The following is a 22,418-nucleotide window of genomic DNA, read 5'->3' as shown; positions in this document are numbered from 1 at the left end:
GTCATCAGTATCTGATAAGTGGGGGTCCGATCTCGATCATGGTCAGTCAGGTGGCATAGGCTGAGCTCAATTCCTCTGAAGTGAAGCGGGGGACTGAGCTGCAATACCAAGCACCACCACTATACAACGTATACACTTTGCTCTGTACTTCAGTGAAGGTTCCTCAAACAGCAGATCGGTAGGGGTCTCCGTGTTGGACCCCACCGATCAGATATTGATGCACTAACCCGAAGATAGGTGATCAGTTAAAAAAAAAAAAAAGTAAAAAAAATCCCTCTAAAACCGTGGAGTAGGACTCTGATGTGTGATAGAAATGCTCCAGATGATAATGTTCTTACCTCCATTAAAGATTTATGGGGTTTCACCGTGTCAATCATGTGCATATTCCCAATGAGTGGTAAGGGCTTAGGTCCTGGAGGAAAGTTCTTGTACTTGTTGTTTTTCTTGCCGAAAACATTGTACAAAATTAAGATGACGGTGACCGACAGAATAATGGAAACCAGGTCCATGGTGAAGAGGAACCTAAGAAAACTTAAAACAAACTTGTATAAGAAAACAGGTAAATTCTGAGATCAAACATCACTTAACCCGTAGAGGACCATGCGATTTTCCATTTTTTGCATTTTCGTTTTTCACTCCCCACCTTCCCATAGTCCTTACATTTTTATTTTCCCGTTGACATAGACTTACGAGGGCTTTTTTGCAGGACAAGTTGTATTTTCTAACGCCACTATTTACAGTTGCATACCGTGTAGTGGGAAGCGAAAAAAACCAAAAAAACAAGTGGGGTGGAATTGGGAAAATAAAAAAGCAATTATGACTTTAACACTGTTCACCATTCGGTAAAATTTACCTGTTACCTTCATTCACCAGGTCAGTACGGTTACACCAATACCACACTTGTATACATTTTTCTTGCGTTTTAATACTGAAAAAAATAAAATAAAAATACTGACCCCTATAAAAAATAAAAATAAAAAAAAAAGACTGACCCCTATAACTTTTTTGTAGTTGTGTATGGGGCTGTATGAGGACTAATTTTGTGTGTGGCGATCTGTACTTTTCAGTGATACCAATTTGAAGTGTGTAACTTTTTGATTACTTTCTATTAAAAAAAAAAAAAAAAAATCAAATAAAATTAATATGGTTACATTTTAATTGTATGGCGATTTTTACATGCGACGATGCCCATGATGTTTATTTTTTTATTGGTTAAGCATTTTTATTTTAAGAAGGGGGGGTGATTTGAACTTTTTTTATATTTGTTGCAAATTTAAGTTTTTTTTTTACATTTGTAAACACTTAAACTTTTTTTTTTTTAAGTCACCCTGGGTGAAAATAACTGGCAATTATATAATTATGAAAGAGGCCATCCGGTCCGTTTTTCTATATGGCATATACAGTAATTGGGCTGGGCATAAAATTTTCAATAGATGGTTCCGCAAAAACTGAACGAATACGGAAGACATACGGATGCATTTCCGTATGCGTTTTTTTTTTGAGGACCCATTGACTTGAATGGAGCCACGGAACATGATTTGCAGGCAATAATAGGACATGTTCTATCTTTCAACGGAACAAAAACGGAAAGCATACGGAGTACATTCCATTTTTTTTTTTTGCGGAACCATTGAAATGAATGGTTCTGTATACGGAACGCAGAAAACAGCCCGTAAACGGAAAAAAAATGGTCGTGTGAAAGGGGGCCCTAGCAGGTTACCCAATCTCAGCAGGGGAGCATTGTTACTGGAGCGGAAGCGTGCAGCTCCCGCTTCCAGACTGCTCTGAAGGGGAAAATGTATGCGATCAGCTTTATGGCTCATCGCATACATGTCCCATGGGTGTGTCTGCCATTTTAAACAGCAGAAACCAGGCGGCTATGGCACCGGCTGCATGTGCCAGTGGGCACCACGTTTAAAGACTGGACCTGAAGGGGTTAAAGGGGTAGACACAGCATCACAATGCACAGATTTCAAAAGCTCACCTCCCCACGTGGTCTCAGAAACCAGACTTAAGGGCTCATGCACACAAACGTATTTTTTTCCCCCCCAGTGTCTTTTATTTATGGAACTATTCATTTTAATGGGGCCGCAAAACAAAAAAATGGGAAGGACTCAGTGTGCCTTCAGTATCCCTATGTCCGCAAAAAAAAAAAAAATCTCTCTCTCTCTCTCATTTTGCAGACAAGGACAAGCATTGTTACAACGGATCCGTGTTTTGCGGACTGCAAAATACATACAGTCATGTACATGAAGACCAAGTAGGAGTTTATTAACCCTTAGGTAGTCTCCTGCTAATTCAACTGCCGGTTGAACAGGAGGGGAGCAGATAACATACAGAAAAATAAATGAGGGGGCAGAGGACAAAGATGCTATACAGGATCACACATCCTCATGCCAGGCATTGACCTGTCACTTCTTCTCTGTGTAATCCAACATCTCCATCATGACGCTTCATATACCTTCTGATTAAAATGCATAGGAGCACTCACCACCTCAAGGTAACTTCTGGTAAGTGGGTCCCTCCTGTAAATCAGCAGCACCACATGGTGACCACTGCTTCCCCAACAACCCCACCGCGGTCAGGCTAAGCTCCCATGACATTGGACCCCACCAGACCAAACACACCGCGTCACCTACCACCACACAATGTGAACAGATCTCACCTCTCCATGAGCTCTAAGGATCCAGACTGAACCAGAGTAGGAGTTTATTAACCCTTAGGCAGTCTCCTGCTAATTACAAACACCTGGGTCAAATGGGAGGAGTAAAGATATCATTAAAAAAAATCCCCAAAAAAAAAAAAATGAGGGAAAGGACTACAAAAATACTAGACTGAGAAGAAACACCTCCACATGCCATGCGTTCATCCATTGCTTCTCAGCATAAGGGCTCACGCACACGACCGTATGTATTTTGCGGTTTGCAAAAAATACGTCTGACGTCCGTGTGCATTCCGTATTTTGCGGAACGGTACAGCTAGCCCCTAATAGAACAGTCCCATCCTTGTCCGTAATGCGAACAATAATAGGACATGTTCTATTTTTTGGCGGAACGGCATACGGAAACGGAATGCACACGGACCCATTGAAATGAATGCTTCCGCATATGGTCCGCAAAAAAAAAAGGAACGGACATGTTCGTATGCATGAGAACTAACGGCGCAGTCACACGACCGTAGTGTTTTGCGGATACCGGGCCCTGTGCGTTCTGCAATTTGCAGACCGCACATGACCTTCTCTATCATAGAAAATGCCTATTCTTGTCCACAATTGCATGGACATAGGACACGCTCTATATTTTTTTGCGGTGTCGCGGATCGGAACTACAGATGCGGACAGCACACGGTGTGCTCTCCACATCTTTTGTGGCCACATTGAAATGAATGGGTTCCGCAGAGTTACAGAATGGATCCGGACTCGGTCATATGGTCGTGTGAATGAGCCCTAACAGAAACCTCTTCTCCATTAAGGAACTTTGTCTACGTTCTGGTCAAAATGCATAAGAACACTTACCACATCAAGCTGGCCACTCTTCTGTGGGTCCCTTCTCAAATTTGGCGCAGGTACCACACGGCGACCACTACTGCAACATTACACATGAAGGCAAAACTACACCACTGCTGTAAGGCTAACCCCAACAGCAACAGCCATAATGCCGCACAGCACAATGTGAACAGGTCTCAAATGCCCACCTCACTACGTGAAACCAGACTAATATCAAGTATGAGTTTATTATTGACACTTATGGGGCCATTTATCAAACTGGTCTACAGTAGAATGGACTTAGTTGTCCATAGCAACCAATCAGATTCCACCTTTCATTTTTCACAGCTCCTTTGGAAAATAAAAGGTGGAATCTGATTGGTTGCTATGGGCAACAAAGCCAGTTCTACTTTACACCAGTTTGATAAATGGCCCCATTAGTCCTTATTCACACGTCTGTGTCTGTGATGTCACCTGTGACAAGATGATCAGTGCTTCATCCAAGAAGATGTACATGAAAGATCCATGTTTGGTCAATGAATCCGTTTTTTGCCCTTCGTGTGTTGCGAACAAAAAATACCAGGTAAAAAGGGGGCACAGCTTTAGGCCTCTTTCACACTGCAGTATGTCGATTTCAGTGTTTTGCGTTCCGTTTTTCACTGATCCGTTGTTCCGTTTTTTTGTTTCCGTTGTGTTTCCGTTTCCGTTCCATTTTTCCGTTCCGTTTTTCCGTATGGCATATACAGTATACAGTAATTACATAGAAAAAATTGGGCTGGGGATAACATTTTCAATAGATGGTTCAGAAAAAAACTGAACGGATACGGAAGACATACGGATGCATTTCCGTATGTGTTCCGTTTTTTTGGCGGACCCATTGACTTAAATGGAGCCACGGAACGTGATTTGCGGCCAAATATAGGACATGTTTTATCTTTCAACGGAACAACGGAAATACGGAAACGGAATGCATACGGAACACATTCCGTTTTTTTTTGCGGAACCATTGAAATGAATGGTTCCGGTTACCGGCCGTATACGGAACGCAAAAAACGGCCCGCAAAACGGAAAAAAAAAACGGTAGTGTGAAAGAGGCCTAACACGGGGCAATGCTTAGATCATAGAATTTTGCAACTTTTTTTTTATTAATAAAACTTTTTTTTTTTTACTTTTGTTTTTATAGGGATTGCGTGGTGGTTTAATATTATCTGTCCTAAAGGCGGGGTTTAGACACTCCGATCCAACAGCGTTCCTTCCGGACAGTCAGCTGCTCGCTCAGTGGAGGTTTAGGGTACTTTCACACTTGCGGCAGAGGATTCCGGCAGGCAGTTCCGTCGGATCCGTCAAAACCTATGCAAACTGATGGCATTTGTCAGACGGATCAGGATCCTGATCCCTCTGACAAATGCATTGAAATGCCGGATCCATCTCTCCGGTGTCATCCGGAAAAAACGGATCCGGCAGTTATTTTTTTCACTTTTTTTGCGGTATGAGCATGCGCAGACCGCAATGCCAAATCCGTTTTGCCGAAACACTCAGGGCTGGATCCGGCATTAATGCATTTCAATGGGAAAAAATGCTGGATCCGGCATTCAGGCAAGGGTTCCGTAATTTCGGCTGGAGATAAAACCGTAGCATGGTGCAGTATTATGTCCGTCCTGAAAAGTCCAAAAGACTGAACTGAAGACATCCTGATGCATCCATTTAGGGCTCATGCACACGACAGTATTTTGCGTTCAGTATACTGCCCGTTTTTTGAGTTCAGTATGCGGTACATATACTAAACCATTCATTTCAATGGTTCAGCAAACAAAGTGTCTCCGTGTGCATTCCGTTTCAGTATTTCCGTATTTCCGTACCGTGAAAAGATAGAACATGTCCTATTCTTGTCCGCAAATGACGGTGCTTGGCTCCATTCAAGTCAATGGGTCCGCAAAAAAACGGAACACATATGGAAATGCATCCGTATGTCTTCCGTATCTGTTCCATTTTTGTGGAAGCATCTATTGAAAATGTGATCCCCAGCCCAATTTTTTCTATGTAATTACTGTATACTGTATATGGCATACGGAAAAATGGAACGGAAAAACGGAAAGGAAACGGAAACACAACGGAAACAAAAAACGGAACAACGGATCCGTAAAAAACGGACCGCAAAACACTGAAAAAGCCATACGGTCGTGTGCATGAGCCCTTAGAATGCATTAGGATAAAACTGACCAGTTCTTTTCCGGATTTGAGCCCCTAGGACGGAACTCAGCGCCGAAAAAAGAAAAACGCTAGTGTGAAAGTACCCTAAGCTCGTCCTCATACATCTACATTGTTTCTGGGCAGCAGATCGCTGTTTAGACTGCACGATCTGCTGCTCAGAAACTATAACTGAAGTGCCTGCACAAACGACTGGATCACCCGATGAATGAGCGCTTTGCTCATTCACCGGGTGATTGGCGGCACATTTAGATGGGCAGATTGTCGGTAACATGTGATCCCAGTAATCTGCCTGACAACCGGGCCGTGTAAATCCACTGTAGGGCTCATGCACACGGCTGTTTTTTGCAGTGCGGAGCACGGAGAGAAACCCCACGGAAGTACTGTGTAGTGCTGCCGTGGGGTTCTGGGCCTCCGTTCTGCACCGCTCCTTCTGGATTGCGGACCCATGCAAATGAATGGGTCCTGTGATGCGGTGAGCACATATTGCAGTTTGCGGGCCGGAATACGGGCAACTCAATGTGCATGAGCTCTTAAGAATATGCCATCAATATCAGATCAGTGTAGGTCTGACTCCGAGCACCCCCGCTATTTAGCTGTATTAAGGGGTAGCAGCTGTGTGTGAGTGCTGCTTCCTCGTTATAATTACAGTACCTGCGCCTTGTCTCCTTCACAGCAGCTGTGCAGTGTAATTAATATACATTTACTTGAATGGGGCGAGCAGCTGTAATGACACTGCACCACCGCTACAAGCAGATGACGCCCCAGTCATGTGACTGTATTGTAATTACACTGCACCACCGCTACAAGCAAACAATGCACCAGTCATGTGACTGTACTGTAATTACACTGCACCACCGCTACAAGCAGAGAATGCACCGGTGATGTGACTGTACTGTAATTACACTGCACCACCGCTACAAGCAAACAATGCACCAGTCATGTGACTGTACTGTAATTACACTGCACCACAGCTACAAGCAGACAATGCACCAGTCATGTGACTGTATTGTAATTACACTGCACCACCGCTACAAGCAGACAATGCACCGGTGATGTGACTGTATTGTAATTACACTGCACCACCGCTACAAGCAGACAATGCATCGGTCATGTGACTGTATTGTAATTACACTGCACCACCGCTACAAGCAGACAATGCACCGGTGATGTGACTGTATTGTAATTACACTGCACCACCGCTACAAGCAGACAATGCACCAGTCATGTGACTGTACTGTAATTACACTGCACCACCGCTACAAGCAGACAATGCACCAGTCATGTGACTGTACTGTAATTACACTGCACCACCGCTACAAGCAAACAATGCACCAGTCATGTGACTGTACTGTAATTACACTGCACCACCGCTACAAGCAGACAATGCACCGGTGATGTGACTGTACTGTAATTACACTGCACCACCGCTACAAGCAGACAATGCACCAGTCATGTGACTGTACTGTAATTACACTGCACCACCGCTACAAGCAGACAATGCACCGGTGATGTGACTGTATTGTAATTACACTGCACCACTGCTACAAGCAGACAATGCACCAGTCATGTGACTGTACTGTAATTACACTGCACCACCGCTACAAGCAGACAATGCACCAGTCATGTGACTGTACTGTAATTACACTGCACCACCGCTACAAGCAGACAATGCACCGGTGATGTGACTGTACTGTAATTACACTGCACCACCGCTACAAGCAGACAATGCGCCAGTCATGTGACTGTACTGTAATTACACTGCACCACCGCTACAAGCAGACAACGCGCCAGTCATGTGACTGTACTGTAATTACACTGCACCACCGCTACAAGCAGACAATGCACCGGTCATGTGACTGTACTGTAATTACATGGCACCACCGCTACAAGCAGACAATGCGCCAGTCATGTGACTGTACTGTAATTACATGGCACCACCGCTACAAGCAGACAATGCGCCAGTCATGTGACTGTACTGTAATTACACTGCACCACCGCTACAAGCAGACAATGCGCCAGTCATGTGACTGTACTGTAATTACATGGCACCACCGCTACAAGCAGAAGATGCACCGGTCATGATTTTTTTATCAGATTATGTGGGAGACTGTAGGTTGCCTTAGGCTGGGTTCACACGAGCGGATGCCGTGCGTGACATCCGCTCCGTGAATGAGAGCCAAGACCCGATGCAGACTGCAGAAGCACGGAGCAGTAACATGATTGATAATGCTCCGTGCCTCTCTGTGATCTCTATACTACGAAATCACAGTGAGATAAAGTTGTCACTGTGATTTCGTAGTAAAGAGGTCACAGAGAGGCACGGAGCATTCTCAGTCATGTTACTGCTCCGTGCTTCTGCAGTCTGCATCGGGTCTTGGCTGTCATTCACGGAGCGGATGTCACGCACGGCATCCGCTCGTGTAAACCCAGCCTTAAAGGGATATTCTGGTGACATTCTGTTATCCCCTACTCAAAGGATAGGGAATAACTATTAGGTCCTACTGTTGGGACCCACACTGATCACAAGAATGGGGGCCCGTACCCCCTGCAGCCCCTGAAATGATCAGAGTCATTCATTTTTTGTATGGGATTTCCAGAGATAGCCGCATACTGCGCTCCACTATCTCTGTAATTGCCATAAATGGATGGAGCGGCCATGAGATGTGGATAGGGAATAACATAATGTAACCGGAATATCAGTTTAAAGAATCCCAGCAATGCCATAGAACAAGGTGATAGGATCCCATGAGCACACGGATTCATATGGTCAGAGTGTTGGGGCCCCTTCACTCACTATTGGGGTCCCATTGGCAGGTCAGATGAAACTGTACCTAAAAATAGCATCTGTAGTAGCCATAATGGCAGCCATATTGCAGATCACCCAGCTTTCCTGGGCAGAGAAATTATTTTACTGTACTGACTGCGGATCAAACTGCGACCACCCCTCCTAAACATGGAACTACAACTCCCAGAATGTTCGGGTTGTATTTATGTGATATTAGAGGACATTACAGGAGAAGGATGTATAAGAGTAGGGAACAACAACTCCCAGCATATCCAGGCTGTTATTATGTAATATCATCTCCAGGACGATGTATATCGGTGCCCTAGACGATGGAACTACAACTCCCTCCCGTTCCCCCGCCACTATCTGCGATGTAGGCCACATTATGATCTGTGGCCTGTGTTGCCGTGTCCCGCTGCAGGTGGTCTTGATGAGATCACTGCAAACAAGAACCAGTGATGGCCAGTTCGCCATGTTTGCCAGCGAACACATGCGACTGTGAGGTACAGGGTCAAACTTTGCTCAATGATGACAAATAGGGGGCGGACCGAACATCGCATAAGTTCGCCCACCGCGGTGAACGCGAACAAGCGATGTTCGCCGGGAACTGTTCGCCGGCGAATAGTTCGGGTCATCTCTACATCTTAACGGACAAGTCCGGCGATGCACAGGTAAGTCCTTACCTTTGCCTGTGCGCGAGCCGGTATGAAATGAAATGCGGTCACCGGGAGCAGGCAGTTCCGAGAACAGCCGCCGGGGGCCTTCATCAGGCTGCTCTCGGAACTGCCTGCACCCGGAGACCGCATTTCATTTTAGACCGGCTCGCACACAGGCAAAGGTAGGGACTTACCTGTGCATCGCCGGACTTGTCCGTTAAGATGTAGAGATGACCCGAACTATTCGCCGGCGAACAGTTCCCGGCGAACATCGCTTGTTCGCGTTCACCGCGGCGGGCGAACTTATGCGATGTTCGGTCCACCCCCTATTTGTCATCATTGAGCAAACTTTGACCCTGTACCTCACAGTCAGCAGACACATTCCAGCCAATCAGCAGCCGACCCTCCCTCCCAGACCCTCGCACCTCCTATACAGCATCCATCTTAGATTCATTCGGAAGCTGCAGTTTTAGGCTAAGTTCACACGTGTGTGATCCGTGGCCGTATTGCGGCCCGCAAATCGCGGGCCGCAATACACGGCCACAGTTCCGCGTGAATTCCACATCACGGATGCGGAACCATTCACTTCAATGGGTCCGCAAATCCGGAATCGCGGAACGGCCGCACAGGACGGGACCTCTCGGAAGCACTACGGAGTGCCTCCGTGTGGTTACGTCCCGTACTTCCGTTCCGCAAAAATATAGAACAAGTCCTATCTTTTAGCGGAACGGCCGTATCGCGGACCCATTAAAGTGAATGGGTCCGCGATCCGATGCGGCTGACCTACGGCCGGCGATCGTGCATTGCGGCCCGCTATTTGCGGGCCGCTGCACAGGCACGGGTCACACACGTTCGTGTGAACTCGGCCTTAGGGCTCATTCAGACGGCCGTATGCTGTCCGCAAAAATACTGAATGCTATCCGTTTTTTTTGCGGATCCGCAAAAAAAATGAAACATGTCCTATACTTGTCCGTGAAAATCAGGACATGGCCCTGATAGCATTCAGTAGGGAGGTTGTTCTTGGAGACCGTCTGAATGAGCCCTAAGTGAGAGGAGGGACAGTATAGCTGCTGCTGATTTAATAGGGAAGTCGATAGCTAGCTAGTGTATTCAGTGTTCACTACAGTCCTGAAAGACTCATCTGATCTCTGCTGTAAGGACAGCACCCCAAAAAGCCCTTTTTATGGCTAGAACATCAGTCTGCTTTTTTTCCCCTCTGTAATCTAATTGCAGTTGACTGCCAGCGTGTCTGTCAGGCTCACAGCGTATACTGTGCCCACTTGCACAGTGCCACCACTCATATCTGGTGTCACAGTAGCTTGCATTTAAAAAAACAAAAAACTTTTTTCACTGTGATCTAATTGCAGTTAGTTGTCTGCAAGCGTGTGTGTCAGGCCTACAGCGTGTACTGTGCCAACTACTGCCAGTGCCCAGTGCCACCAGTGCCACTCATATCTGGTGTCACAGTAGATTACATTAACCACCTCAGCCCCCACAGCTTAAAATTCGTGCAATAAACGGTGAAAGTAGTGTAGGTCAGAAGTGTAAAAAGTGGCCTGGTCATTAAGGGTGTTTAAGCTATAGGGGCTGAGGTGGTTAAAGGGCTTCTGTCACCCCACTAAAGTCTTTTTTTTTTTTTTTTTGGCTAATTAAATTCCTTATACTGCGATATATAAATATATAATGCTCTTACTGATTTTTGTTCTGTAGTTTCTTCAAAAAACGGACTTTTATAATATGTAAATTACCTCTCTACCAGCAAGTAGGGCGGTTACTTGCTGGTAGCAGCCGCATCCTCCTTTCACAATGACGCCCCCTCCTCATGTTCATTGACAGGGCCAGTGAACGCGCTCGTCCCCTGTCTGCGTTTTAAATCTCGCGCCTGCGCCGTACCGGTCTTCAGTCGGTGCAGGCGCACTGATAGGAGGACGATTCCTCGGCCGCTCCTTCCTCAGTGCGCCTGCGCCGGGTGTAGATATGAGGTCATCGGCGCAGGCGCATTGAGGATGGAGCGGCCGAGGAATCGTCCTCCTATCAGTGCGCCTGCACCGACTGAAGACCGGTACGGCGCAGGCGCGAGATTTAAAACGCAGACAGGGGACGAGCGCGTTCACTGGCCCTGTCAATGAACATGAGGAGGGGGCGTCATTGTGAAAGGAGGATGCGGCTGCTACCAGCAAGTAACCGCCCTACTTGCTGGTAGAGAGGTCATTTACATATTATAAAAGTCTGTTTTTTTATTAAACTACAGAACGAAAATCAGTAAGAGCATTATACTGTATATTGATATATCGCAGTATAAAGAATTTAAGTACCCAAAAAAAATAATAATATGACTTTAGTGGGGTGACAGAAGCCCTTTAACCTGCCAACTAATCTACCAGTGCAACCGGGCCTCTAACTATCTAGTTGGCCGTCGGAAGCCTAACCTATCACTACCCTGAACTATATACTGATCCCTAACTACAATGACTAGATAGATTCTGTGAATATATAAGTAACAGAGAGCAGTACTACCGGCTCTATGTGAGGGAGATAAAGAGGAGCAGGTGGCAATCTATTCCTATACACTCCAGCTTCACAAGCTGATCTTAAGGATATAGACTCTCAAAGATCTGCTTATCTATTCCTCCTAGTTGTAAAGGTTACACATGCCACTTGCCTTAGACTCCTAGAGACATAAGATGTCTCCTCACTGCAGCTCTGTCCCTCATGGTTCTGACTGACCTTGTTTACAAAACAACCTTGTACTAAATCCCGGGCTTTCTGAGGCAAATCGGCAGGGACAAAGAGGATAAATACACTACATCTTACTAGTATTAGCAGTTTCCTACACTATCTTTAGCGTACAGAAGAACAAGGAGTCCTAGAAGTGATGATATGGCCCAGAAAGAGCCGTGATCTCAACTTCATCAAGTCTGCTGGGATTACATGAAGAAACAGAGGTTTTCAGCGAGCCTATAGTCATAGAAGATCTGTGGATAGGTCTCCAAGAACAACCTCCCTGCTGAGTTCCTTTCAAACCTGTGGACAAGCGTACCTAAAGGAATTGATGCTGTTTTAAATGCAAAGGGTGGTCACATCAAATAATGATTGAATTTTCTGCAGATTTTTTTTTTAAGTATTTATTTTTCATTTTGTTAATTAATAAAAGTAAACTATTAACACTTTTATTTTTGAAAGCACTCTTAATTTGCAGCATATTTTCCTCATCTTCCTAAAACTTTTGCACAGCACCATGTGTGTACGAAAATAATTTAAAAATAATACGCTCTACAGGAAACAAGATCCCATCTTTATTATATTAGAGATGTCTCATCGGAACTGCACAGATTTCATGGGGTAATGGGGCATTAGTGAACCCAGCAGCAGGTCTGAGGTCCAGCACCGCACCAGGTGGGGCCTGGAATGTGAAGTTCTGGAGCAGATTTGTGAAGAACAGGAAGAGCTCCATTTTTGCTAAGTTTTCTCCAGCACAACTTCTTTTACCTGGATGAAATCAAAACAGACAATCTGAAAACTCATCTTGACAAATAACTAACAGGTGAGCTATGGGGGGTGGGGGGGGGGTGCAAAGGTAGCAACTGATTCAGAGTGACAGGGTCCAGGCAAAATGCCCCCTTTCTGACTTAAAAAGAACCCACATTTATAAAGGACACATGGTAGTTGGTCTGTTGCATGGGAAATGTATTATATGGTGGACAAGAGTTGGCCTGATTTGGGTCTGGCAGAATCAAAAACACTTTTACAGAGTAAGGCTACATGCACACAACCGTATGTGTTTTGCGGTCCGCAAATTGCGGATCCGCAAAAAAAAAGGATGACGACATCCGTATGCCATCCGTTTTTTTTTTTGCGGATCCATTGTAACAATGTCTAAAACGGACAAGAATAGACATGCTCTATTTTTTTTGCTGGGCTACGGAACGGACATACTGATGTGGACAGCACACGGTGTGCTGTCCGCATTTTTTGCCGACCCATTGAAACAAACAACGTTCGTGTGCATGTAGCCTAAACCTCAGTTCTCTCACATATGGGGATGTCAAAAGAAGCATTCCAAGGTAGAACTTTTATTATCAGGAATCATAGATTTCTCTCTTCTCCATCATTAAGCGTTGAGGACCTTACGATTTTTTGTTTTTCTGTTTTCTGTTTTTTTTCCTCGCCTTCCCGGAGCCATAACTTTTTTATTTTTCAATTCACATTGCCATATAGGGCTTGTTTTTTGCAGGACAAGTTACACTTTCTAAGGCTACTTTCACACTAGTGGCATGGACCTCCCGTTTTTGTGTTTTCGTTTTTCACTCCCTGCCTTTACAGGACCATAACATTTAGATTTTTCTGTTTACAAAGCCATATGAGGGTTTGTCGGTTGACTATAATGGGTCGGTTGACTATAATGGGGCGGAGTACCGGTGGAGGCACGGCAGCGCACAACGAGAGGCTGCTGGAATAAATGTCGGACATGTCGTAGTGCCTCCGCCGGAACTCCGACCCCAATATAGTCAATGGGGACAGAGCGGCAGTCCAGGGGCACACATTCACTAGCTGAAGGACGGATCTGACAGGCTGATCACCCGACGGAACAGCCCGCTGGAGGTCCGTGCTGCTAGTGTGAAAGTGGCCTAATGTGACCATTTATTATGGCGTACAATGTAGTGGAAAGCTGGAAAAAAAATTCAAATGGAGTGGAACTGGAAATGCAATTCCACCATAGTTTTATGGGTTTTGTTTTTACAGAGTTTCCTATGCGATAAAACTGCTCTTTTAGCTCCATTCTATTGTATGTGTCAGTGTGATTACGGCAATACCGTATTAATATCGTTTTTCTTGTGTTTTAACCCCTTCCAGTTCCAGCCAGGCCTTTAAAGATAGCATCCGCTCGCGAGCAGAATGAGTGTGTGCCTGCTATTTTAAACAGCAGACATCCAGGCCTAATGTCCGTGAATGGCATTAATGGCGATCACAGACTTTTAACCCTTTGGATGCCATGGTCCAATATGACTACGGTATCTGAGGGAGCAATAACCCAGAAGCGTTTGCATGATGTGCTGCGGCTGTGGCAGGGCTCCATAGGAACAAAGGGGGTCATTTACTATTCTGAAATATGCCTAAATTAGTTGTATTTCAGGCACAGATGGCGGCACGATTAGTTGCACCGCTATCTGTGACTTTGCCCCGCTCTTGCCAAGTCTAAAATTGTGGAAGTGGCATGGGCGGAGAAAGGGACAGGCCGTCAGGCTCGTCTCATTCATTATTTTCTACGCCTATCTTATGCTACTTTCTCGCGTTTTGGCTTTCCGTTTGTGAGATCCGTTCAGGGCTCTCACAAGCGGTCCAAAACGGATCAGTTTTGCCCTAATGCGTTCTGAATAGAAAAGGATCCGCTCAGAATGCCTCAGTTTGCCTCCGTTCCGTCTCCATTTCCGCTCTGCCTGCAACGTTTTGCTGTCCGCTTGACGAAACTGAGCCAAACGTTTTCTCTGACACAATCTTGCACAATAGAAAACTGATCCCATTGACTTTCAATGGAGTTCATGACGGATCCGTCTTGGCTATGTCACAGATAATATAAACGGATCCGTTCATGACGGATGAATGCTGTTGTATTATTGTAACGGATCCGTTTTTGCAGATCCAAGTCAAAATGGCCGATCTTCAGTTTTTTGGTCGCTTTACCTCCCAATTTTTTTAATAAAAAGTCATCAAAAAGTCATATACCCCAGTGGTACCAATGAAAGGTCCAGATCACCCTGCAAAAAATAAGCCCCCACACAGGGGGCTGAATATGGCGATGAAAAAATTATAATTTAGTATTAAAATGCAAAAAAAACTATATATATCGTTATATATAGTATTGCCATAATCAGTCAGTTTTACCATATAGGGAACTCCGTAAAAACAAAACCCCAAAAACTGTCGCGTATTTTTTTTTTTCACCCCATTTGGAACTTTTTTCCAGCTCCCCACTACATCGTGTGCAATATTAAAATATGGAATTAGAAAATACAACTTGTCTCACAAAAAAAACAAACCCTCATATGGCTTTGTGAACAGAAAAATCTAAATGTTATGGTCCTGTAAAGGCAGGGAGTAAAAAACGAAAACACAAAAAACCCTCCGGGGCTGAAATGGTTAATAACTTTGGTTTAAAAAAAAAACAATTTTTTTCTTTGCATAACCATATTTTGATTCCCATAACTTTTTGCGGGCAATCTGTAGTTTTGTTTGATACCATTTTGGAATGTATATGACTTTTGATCATTTTTTATTAATTTTTTGAGAGGTGAAGTGACAAAAAAGTGGCAAATCAGCTACTTCGATTTTTTTTTTTTCCTTTACAAGGTTCACCATCCAGGATAAATACATTAATATTTTAATAGTTTGGGCATTTTGGAATGCAGTGGTGCAAATTATGTTATTTTTTTATTGTTTATTTTTCTTTTTTATTATGAGGAAAGGGGGTGATTTAAGTTTTCTATATTTTTTGATATTTAAAAAAAATATATTATTTTTTCCCATTAGGCGACTTTAACATACGATTGTTAGATTGCTTGTGCCTTAGACTGCAATGAATTAACATTGTAGCTTTTGATAGTTGTGCTATGTTCCTATAGAGCTGTGCCACCTGCAGGCCTCTATAGGAACTACTACTATGATAGACATGGTTTATAAGAGAGATGAATGCTATAACAGTCAACAAAGCACTCCCAGAGAAAGCTGCCTCGGATGCCGTTGTCAATTGAAGGGTTGAAGGTTTTCGAATGGTGTTATGTCCAATTGCAGACATTAGCCTTGGGTGTCTGCTGTGTAAAACTGCAGAAACCCGGTGGCTATGACTCCTGCTGTGCTCTACAGTTGGCACCATTTTTACATGTAGGGCGGAGGTCTGGATGGGATTAAAGATGTTTTCCACTCTTAGGCCTCTTGCACACTAACATGTGCACCCCGTGGCTAGGCCGCAATGCACGAACACCCACCGTGTGGCAGCCGCAGCGGATCGCGGACCCATTCACTTTAATGGGTTCGCGATCCGGCCGTTCCGCAAAAAGATAGGACAAGTTCTATCTTTTTGCGGAATGGAAGTACGGGACGAAACCCCACGGAAGCACTCCGTAGTGCTTCCCTAGTCTTCCGCTCCGTGCTTCCATTCCGCACCATTCCGCATCTCCGGATTTGCAGACCCATTTAAGTAAATGGGTCCGCATCCGTGATGCGGTATGCACACGGAACGGTGCCCGTGTATTGCGGATCCGCAAATGCGGTCCGCACTACGGCCACAGAACGCACACGTTCGTGTGCAATGAGCATTAAGGTTTCGATGATCTATCCTTAGGATGTCCTCAGGATAAGTCATCAATATCAGATTAGTGGGGATCCGACATTTGGAACCCTGGGAAATCAGCTCCGCATGGAAGAAACAACAATGCTTATCATTATTTAAAGAGTGGAAAATTCCTTTAACCCTTTCAGGCCCGGAGTTTTTTTTATTTTATTGCGTTTTTGTTTTGCATTTCCTGCCTTCCCAGAGCCATAACTTTTTTATTTGTTTGTTCACATAGCCATTTGAGGGCTTGTTTTTTGCGGGACAAGTTGTACTTTCCAACGACACCATTTTATATTGCATATGATGTAGTGGGAAGCGGGAAAAAAAATTCCAAATGGGGTGAAATAGCAAAAAAAGCAATTCCACCACAGTTTACGGGTTTTTTATTTACGACGTTCGATGTACGATAAAACTGACCGGTTACTTTTATTCTACTGGTCAGTACGAATCCGGCGATACCTTATATGTATAGTTTTTCTTGCGTTTTGATAGTAATAAAAAAATTTAATGTGGGAAAAAAAAACGGTTTTATTTTTTTGTCGCCATATTTTGACTCCTATAACTTTTTTGTAATTATGTGTACGGAGCTGTATGGGGGATAATTTTTTGCTGGGCGATCTAATCTTTTCATTGATGCCATTCTGGGGTGTGTATGACTTTTTAATCACTTTTTATTAAATTTTATTGTAGAAAATGAAGCGACCAAAAAGGGTGAATCGACCATTTGGACGCTTTTTTCTGTTTTGCTGTTTGCCGTATGGGGAATATATTTTTATACTATGGGCATTTTCGCACATCGCGACACCCATGATATGTATTTTTTAAATTTTTCTTAGTTCTATTTTTTTTATTTTGGGAAAAGGGAGTGATTTGAATTTTTATGTTTTATTTTTATTTTTAAAAACGTTTTTTTTTTTTTTTTACACATTTTTATAGGGAACTATAACATGCAATCATTAGATTGCTATTATCATAGACTCCAATGCACTTGCATTGGAATCCATGATGTTTTTACTACTTTCCTATGGAGCCCTATTACAGGCAAGGGCTCCATAGGAAATACTATGCAGCAGCCTCCTGTCATTCACAAACACAGGGGCTGCTGCATACACACTCCGGCTCCTCCGATCGCCGCACGAGGGAGCCAGAGCATAACCGAAAGCGCACGATTTCTCTTTACAGTGCGCTCAGATGCCGTGGTCCGGATTGACCACGGCATCTGAGGGGTTAAATGTCCGGCTGCAGACATGAGCCGCGGGTGTCTGCTATAAGAAGCAGGTGGCTATGGTGCCCACATCCCTCAGGAGCGGGCGTCATCTTTAAAGACCCGCCCAGCGCCCTACATGTACGGCGCTGGGCGTTAAGGGGTTAAACGTCCTTTTCTAATTAGGGCAGACATTACATTTTTTCACATACTCTTAATCACATGTAGGTACTGTATGTGTCTTGATGGAGGTAGTCATGTAAGACATACTAAAAAAAATGTATAGAACATAAATATTTACGACCAGATAGTGGAATTTCAGTTGAACTTCCTTTTCTTAGATATAATTTTTTCTTTTTCTCTCTTACCAAGTGAGAATGGTATAAAGGCTTCATTCTTTTTGAAATGTCCCTCTGAATCAAGAAAGTGTTCTGGATAAAACTCGTCCGGCTTCTCAAAGCAAGTTTCATCTTTAAGCACAGAGTGCAGCAATGGGATAACAATTGTGCCCTAATATAGAATACAATATATGAATTAATACAGAATTCATAACAGAGAGTGGCTACAAAGAGTGTCTCTGATGAAAGTGCATTACATGGATGGCCCATTGATATCAATGGGCTTTATGTAATGCTATATTTCTCCAGTGGTGGCACTGCAGGGAAAAGTAAACACACTTTCCTCGATGGTTGATGTTGAGGAAAATAAGTATCTGGCATGTTGGCGTTCAACGATCAATCCTTTTGTTAGTAGTGATGAGCGGCAGGGGTCATATTCGAATTTGCGATATTTCGTGAATATTTTGTAGAATATTTGTTGAATATTCGCAAATTCGAATATTCGTTATATTCTACATTCGAAAAATCGGCAAGGTAATGATCGCATAATATGCGAATATTACGCGATCAATACAGGTGTGGGTCAAAAAACTAATATATAGCACTATAGAATATAGTGCTATATATTTGTTTTTTAGAATATTCGTCATTTGAAAAAAATAGCGAATATTCTAAAAAACGAATATATACAGCAATATAGCTAATATAGTGCTATATTCGTTTTTCAGAATATTCGTAATATTCTAAAACAAGAATATATAGAAATATAGTGAATATTTGAAAAAAAATTATGTAGAGCAATTTTACAACTATTAGACAAAGATTATAGCACTATATTAGCTAAATTGCTCTACATTTGTTTTTCGAATATTCGCTATATTGCTATATATTCTTTTCTTTAGAATATTCGTCTTTTTCTTTTTTTTCTATCTGTACAGTTTTTCCACTTCGGCATACTCCTCCCCGAGAAGCTTGCCCGTCACCATGGGAACGCCTGGGGGTTAGAATATACCATCGGATCTGAGTTTTCACGATCTGAGATCGTGAAAAATCGGATCCGATGGTACATTCTAACCCCCAGGCAAGTGTCCCCGTCACCATGGGAACGCCTGGGGGTTAGAATAGAATATATAAGTTGCGATATTCGAGATAAAAATTTGCTATTCGAATATTCACGCTCAACACTATTTGTTAGCAGGGAAATAAGCTGCTCCTCTTGCAGTAACTTCCTTCCCCTTCCATTTCAGTACACATGCGGCTCAGACAAGCCAAGCTTGTACAGTGAGGAACAGATGTATTTGAACGCCCTGAGATTTTGCAAGTTCTCCCACTTAGAAATCATGGAGGGGTCTGAAATTCACTATGTAGGTGCATTCCCACTCTGAGAGACAGAATAAAAAAATTAAAAAAATCAGGAAATCACATTGTATGATTTTTTAAGAATTTGAACACCTGAGAAATAGCAAAAATTCGGGCTCTTTAAAGATACCTGTCCACCCCGCAGTCAGTCAGACGCCAACTACTACCATGGGCAAGACCAAAGAGCTGTAAAAAGAAACCAGAGGCAAAATTGTGGACCTCCACAAGGCTGGAAATGGCTACTGGGTAGAGTTGAGCGGACACCTGGATGTTTCGGATTCGAAGGGTTCGGCCGAACTTCTGAAAAAAGTTTGAGTTCGGGACCCGAACTTGACCCCGAACCCGAACCCCATTGAAGTCAATGGGGACCCGAACTTTTGAGCACTAAAATGACTGTAAAAATGTCATGGAAAGGGCTAGAGGGCTGCAAATGGCATCAAAATGTGGTTAAGAACATGGCAAGTGCTCTGCAAACAAATGTGGATAGGGAAATGACTTAAAATAACATAAAATACGTAAAAAATAATAATAATAATCTTGATCTAGGAGGACCAGGTCCATATGGAGTAGGAGGTTGAGGAGGCGGTGGATGTGGCGGTGGAGGAGGAGGAGGTAGCCTACACTGCTTTTTGGTTTAAAATGTATTTATATTTTTTTAAATTAGGGTACACATCCAAAACATTGGGAAATATAATCCTCCAGTCGTGCTAAACACACGTTAAGACAATACACCGGCTGCAGGGCAGGCCAGCACCTCCAAGGGGTAAAGGGCAAGCTCAGGCCATGTGCCTAATTTGTCAGTCAGTGTAGGCGTTTGCACACTTACTGCCCCACCATGTCGCACGTCCCCGTGATGTTCACGACCAAAAAATTGTGGAATTTCACCAGAATATATAAATGACAATTTTATTTTTGTTTAACCTGTCTACTAGGTATAGCAGTGGTACTATACACCCAAAAATTGGTGAATTTCACCTGAAAATGTTAATGACAATAATTTTTTATTTTTTTTAACCGGCCTACTAGGTATAGCAGTGTTACTATACACCCAAAAATTGGTTAATTTCACCAGAAAATGTAAATGACAAAGTAGTGAAATGATATAAAATAAAACATGTACAAAATTTTTTTTTATTTATGAGGTGGAGTTCCATATGGAGTAGGAGTTTGAGGAGGCGGTGGACGTAGCGGAGTAGGTGGAAGCGGCGGTGGAGGAGGACGAGATAGCTAACACAGGTTTTTGGTTTTAATTGAATTTAGTAAAATTAAGGTGCACTCCAAAAAAGTGTGAAATATCCAAAATACAAACATGAGCAATTGCGCTGCAGTATAACAATGGCTGGTTAGTGCCGGTATACATGTCTATTCTGCACAAGGTACGGACAAGTCCTGTGGGATCCATGCCTGGTTCATTTTAATGAACGTGAGCTTGTCCACATTGGCTGTGGACAGGCGGCTGCGCTTGTCTATGATGACGCCCCCAGCGATACTAAACACACGTTCAGATAATACAGGTCCTTCTCAAAAAATTAGCATATTGTGATAAAGTTCATTATTTTCTGTAATGTACTGATAAACATTAGACTTTCATATATTTTAGATTCATTACACACAACTGAAGTAGTTCAAGCCTTTTCTTGTTTTAATATTGATGATTTTGGAATACAGCTCATGAAAACCCAAAATTCCTATCTCCAAAAATTAGCATATCATGAAAAGGTTCTCTAAACGAGCTATCAACCTAATCATCTGAATCAACTAATTAACTCTAAACACCTGCAAAAGATTCCTGAGGCTTTTAAAAACTCCCAGCCTGGTTCATTACTCAAAACCACAATCATGGGTAAGACTGCCGACCTGACTGCTGTCCAGAAGGCCATTATTGACACCCTCAAGCAAGAGGGTAAGACACAGAAAGAAATTTCTGAACGAATAGGCTGTTCCCAGAGTGCTGTATCAAGGCACCTCAGTGGGAAGTCTGTGGGAAGGAAAAAGTGTGGCAGAAAACGCTGCACAACGAGAAGAGGTGACCGGACCCTGAGGAAGATTGTGGAGAAGGACCGATTCCAGACCTTGGGGGACCTGCGGAAGCAGTGGACTGAGTCTGGAGGAAGACTGGGGAGAGGGAAATGCCAAAATGCCTGAAGTCCAGTGTCAAGTACCCACAGTCAGTGATGGTCTGGGGTGCCATGTCAGCTGCTGGTGTTGGTCCACTGTGTTTTATCAAGGGCAGGGACAATGCAGCTAGCTATCAGGAGATTTTGGAGCACTTCATGCTTACATCTGCTGAAAAGCTTTATGGAGATGAAGATTAAATTTTTCAGCACGACCTGGCACCTGCTCACAGTGCCAAAACCACTGGTAAATGGTTTACTGACCATGGTATTACTGTGCTCAATTGGCCTGTCAACTCTCCTGACTTGAACCCCATAGAGAATCTGTGGGATATTGGAAAGAGAAAGTTGAGAGACGCATGACCCAACACTCTGGATTAGCTTAAGGCCGCTATCGAAGCATCCTGGGCCTCCATAACACCTCAGCAGTACCACAGGCTGATTGCCTCCATGCCACGCTGTATTGAAGCAGTCATTTCTGCAAAAGGATTCCCGACCAAGTATTGAGTGCATAACTGAACTTAATTATTTGAAGGTTGACTTTTTTTGTATTAAAAACACTTTTCTTTTATTGGACGGATGAAATATGCTATTTTTGGAGATAGGAATTTGGGGTTTTCATGAGCTGTATGCCAAAATCATCAATATTAAAACAAGAAAAGGCTTGAACTACTTCAGTTGTGTGTAATGAATCTAAAATATATGAAAGTCTAATGTTTATCAGTACATTACAGAAAATAATGAACTTTATCACAATATGATAATTTTTTGAGAAGGACCTGTACACTAGCTGCAGGGCAGGCCAGCACCTCCAAGGCGTGAAGGGCAAGCTCAGGCCATGTGGCCAATTTGAAAACCCAGAAGTTGAAGGGGGCAGACCCGTCATTCAGTACGTGTAGGCGTGTGCACACATACTGCTCCACCATGTTGGTGAAAT

At 43.5% G+C, this 22,418-nt stretch overlaps 2 protein-coding genes across 2 annotated transcripts in view; both read right to left on the bottom strand.

Moving 5' to 3' along the window:
- LOC120999914 (cytochrome P450 2C5-like) overlaps nucleotides 1-512 on the bottom strand; it is a 32,292-nt gene extending 31,780 nt beyond the window's left edge. Inside the window, exon 1 of the mRNA XM_040430963.1 lies at nucleotides 339-512. Within this exon, the coding sequence (XP_040286897.1) occupies nucleotides 339-509 (171 nt within the window). The 5' untranslated portion in view covers nucleotides 510-512. The remainder of the gene's footprint in view (nucleotides 1-338) is intronic.
- An 11,928-nt stretch (nucleotides 513-12,440) lies between these two features.
- LOC120998977 (cytochrome P450 2K1-like) overlaps nucleotides 12,441-22,418 on the bottom strand; it is a 78,419-nt gene continuing 68,441 nt past the window's right edge. The window contains exons 9-10 of the mRNA XM_040429854.1: nucleotides 18,039-18,180; nucleotides 12,441-12,625 (exon numbers count right to left, since the gene is read on the bottom strand). Of these exons, the coding sequence (XP_040285788.1) occupies nucleotides 12,441-12,625; nucleotides 18,039-18,180 (327 nt within the window). The remainder of the gene's footprint in view (nucleotides 12,626-18,038; nucleotides 18,181-22,418) is intronic.

Source organism: Bufo bufo, chromosome 4, assembly GCF_905171765.1.
Source record: "Bufo bufo chromosome 4, aBufBuf1.1, whole genome shotgun sequence".
In the NCBI taxonomy this organism is placed as follows: Eukaryota; Metazoa; Chordata; class Amphibia; order Anura; family Bufonidae; genus Bufo; species Bufo bufo.
Note: the sequence above shows the minus strand (reverse complement) of the source record. Positions and strands in the feature narration are given on the sequence as shown.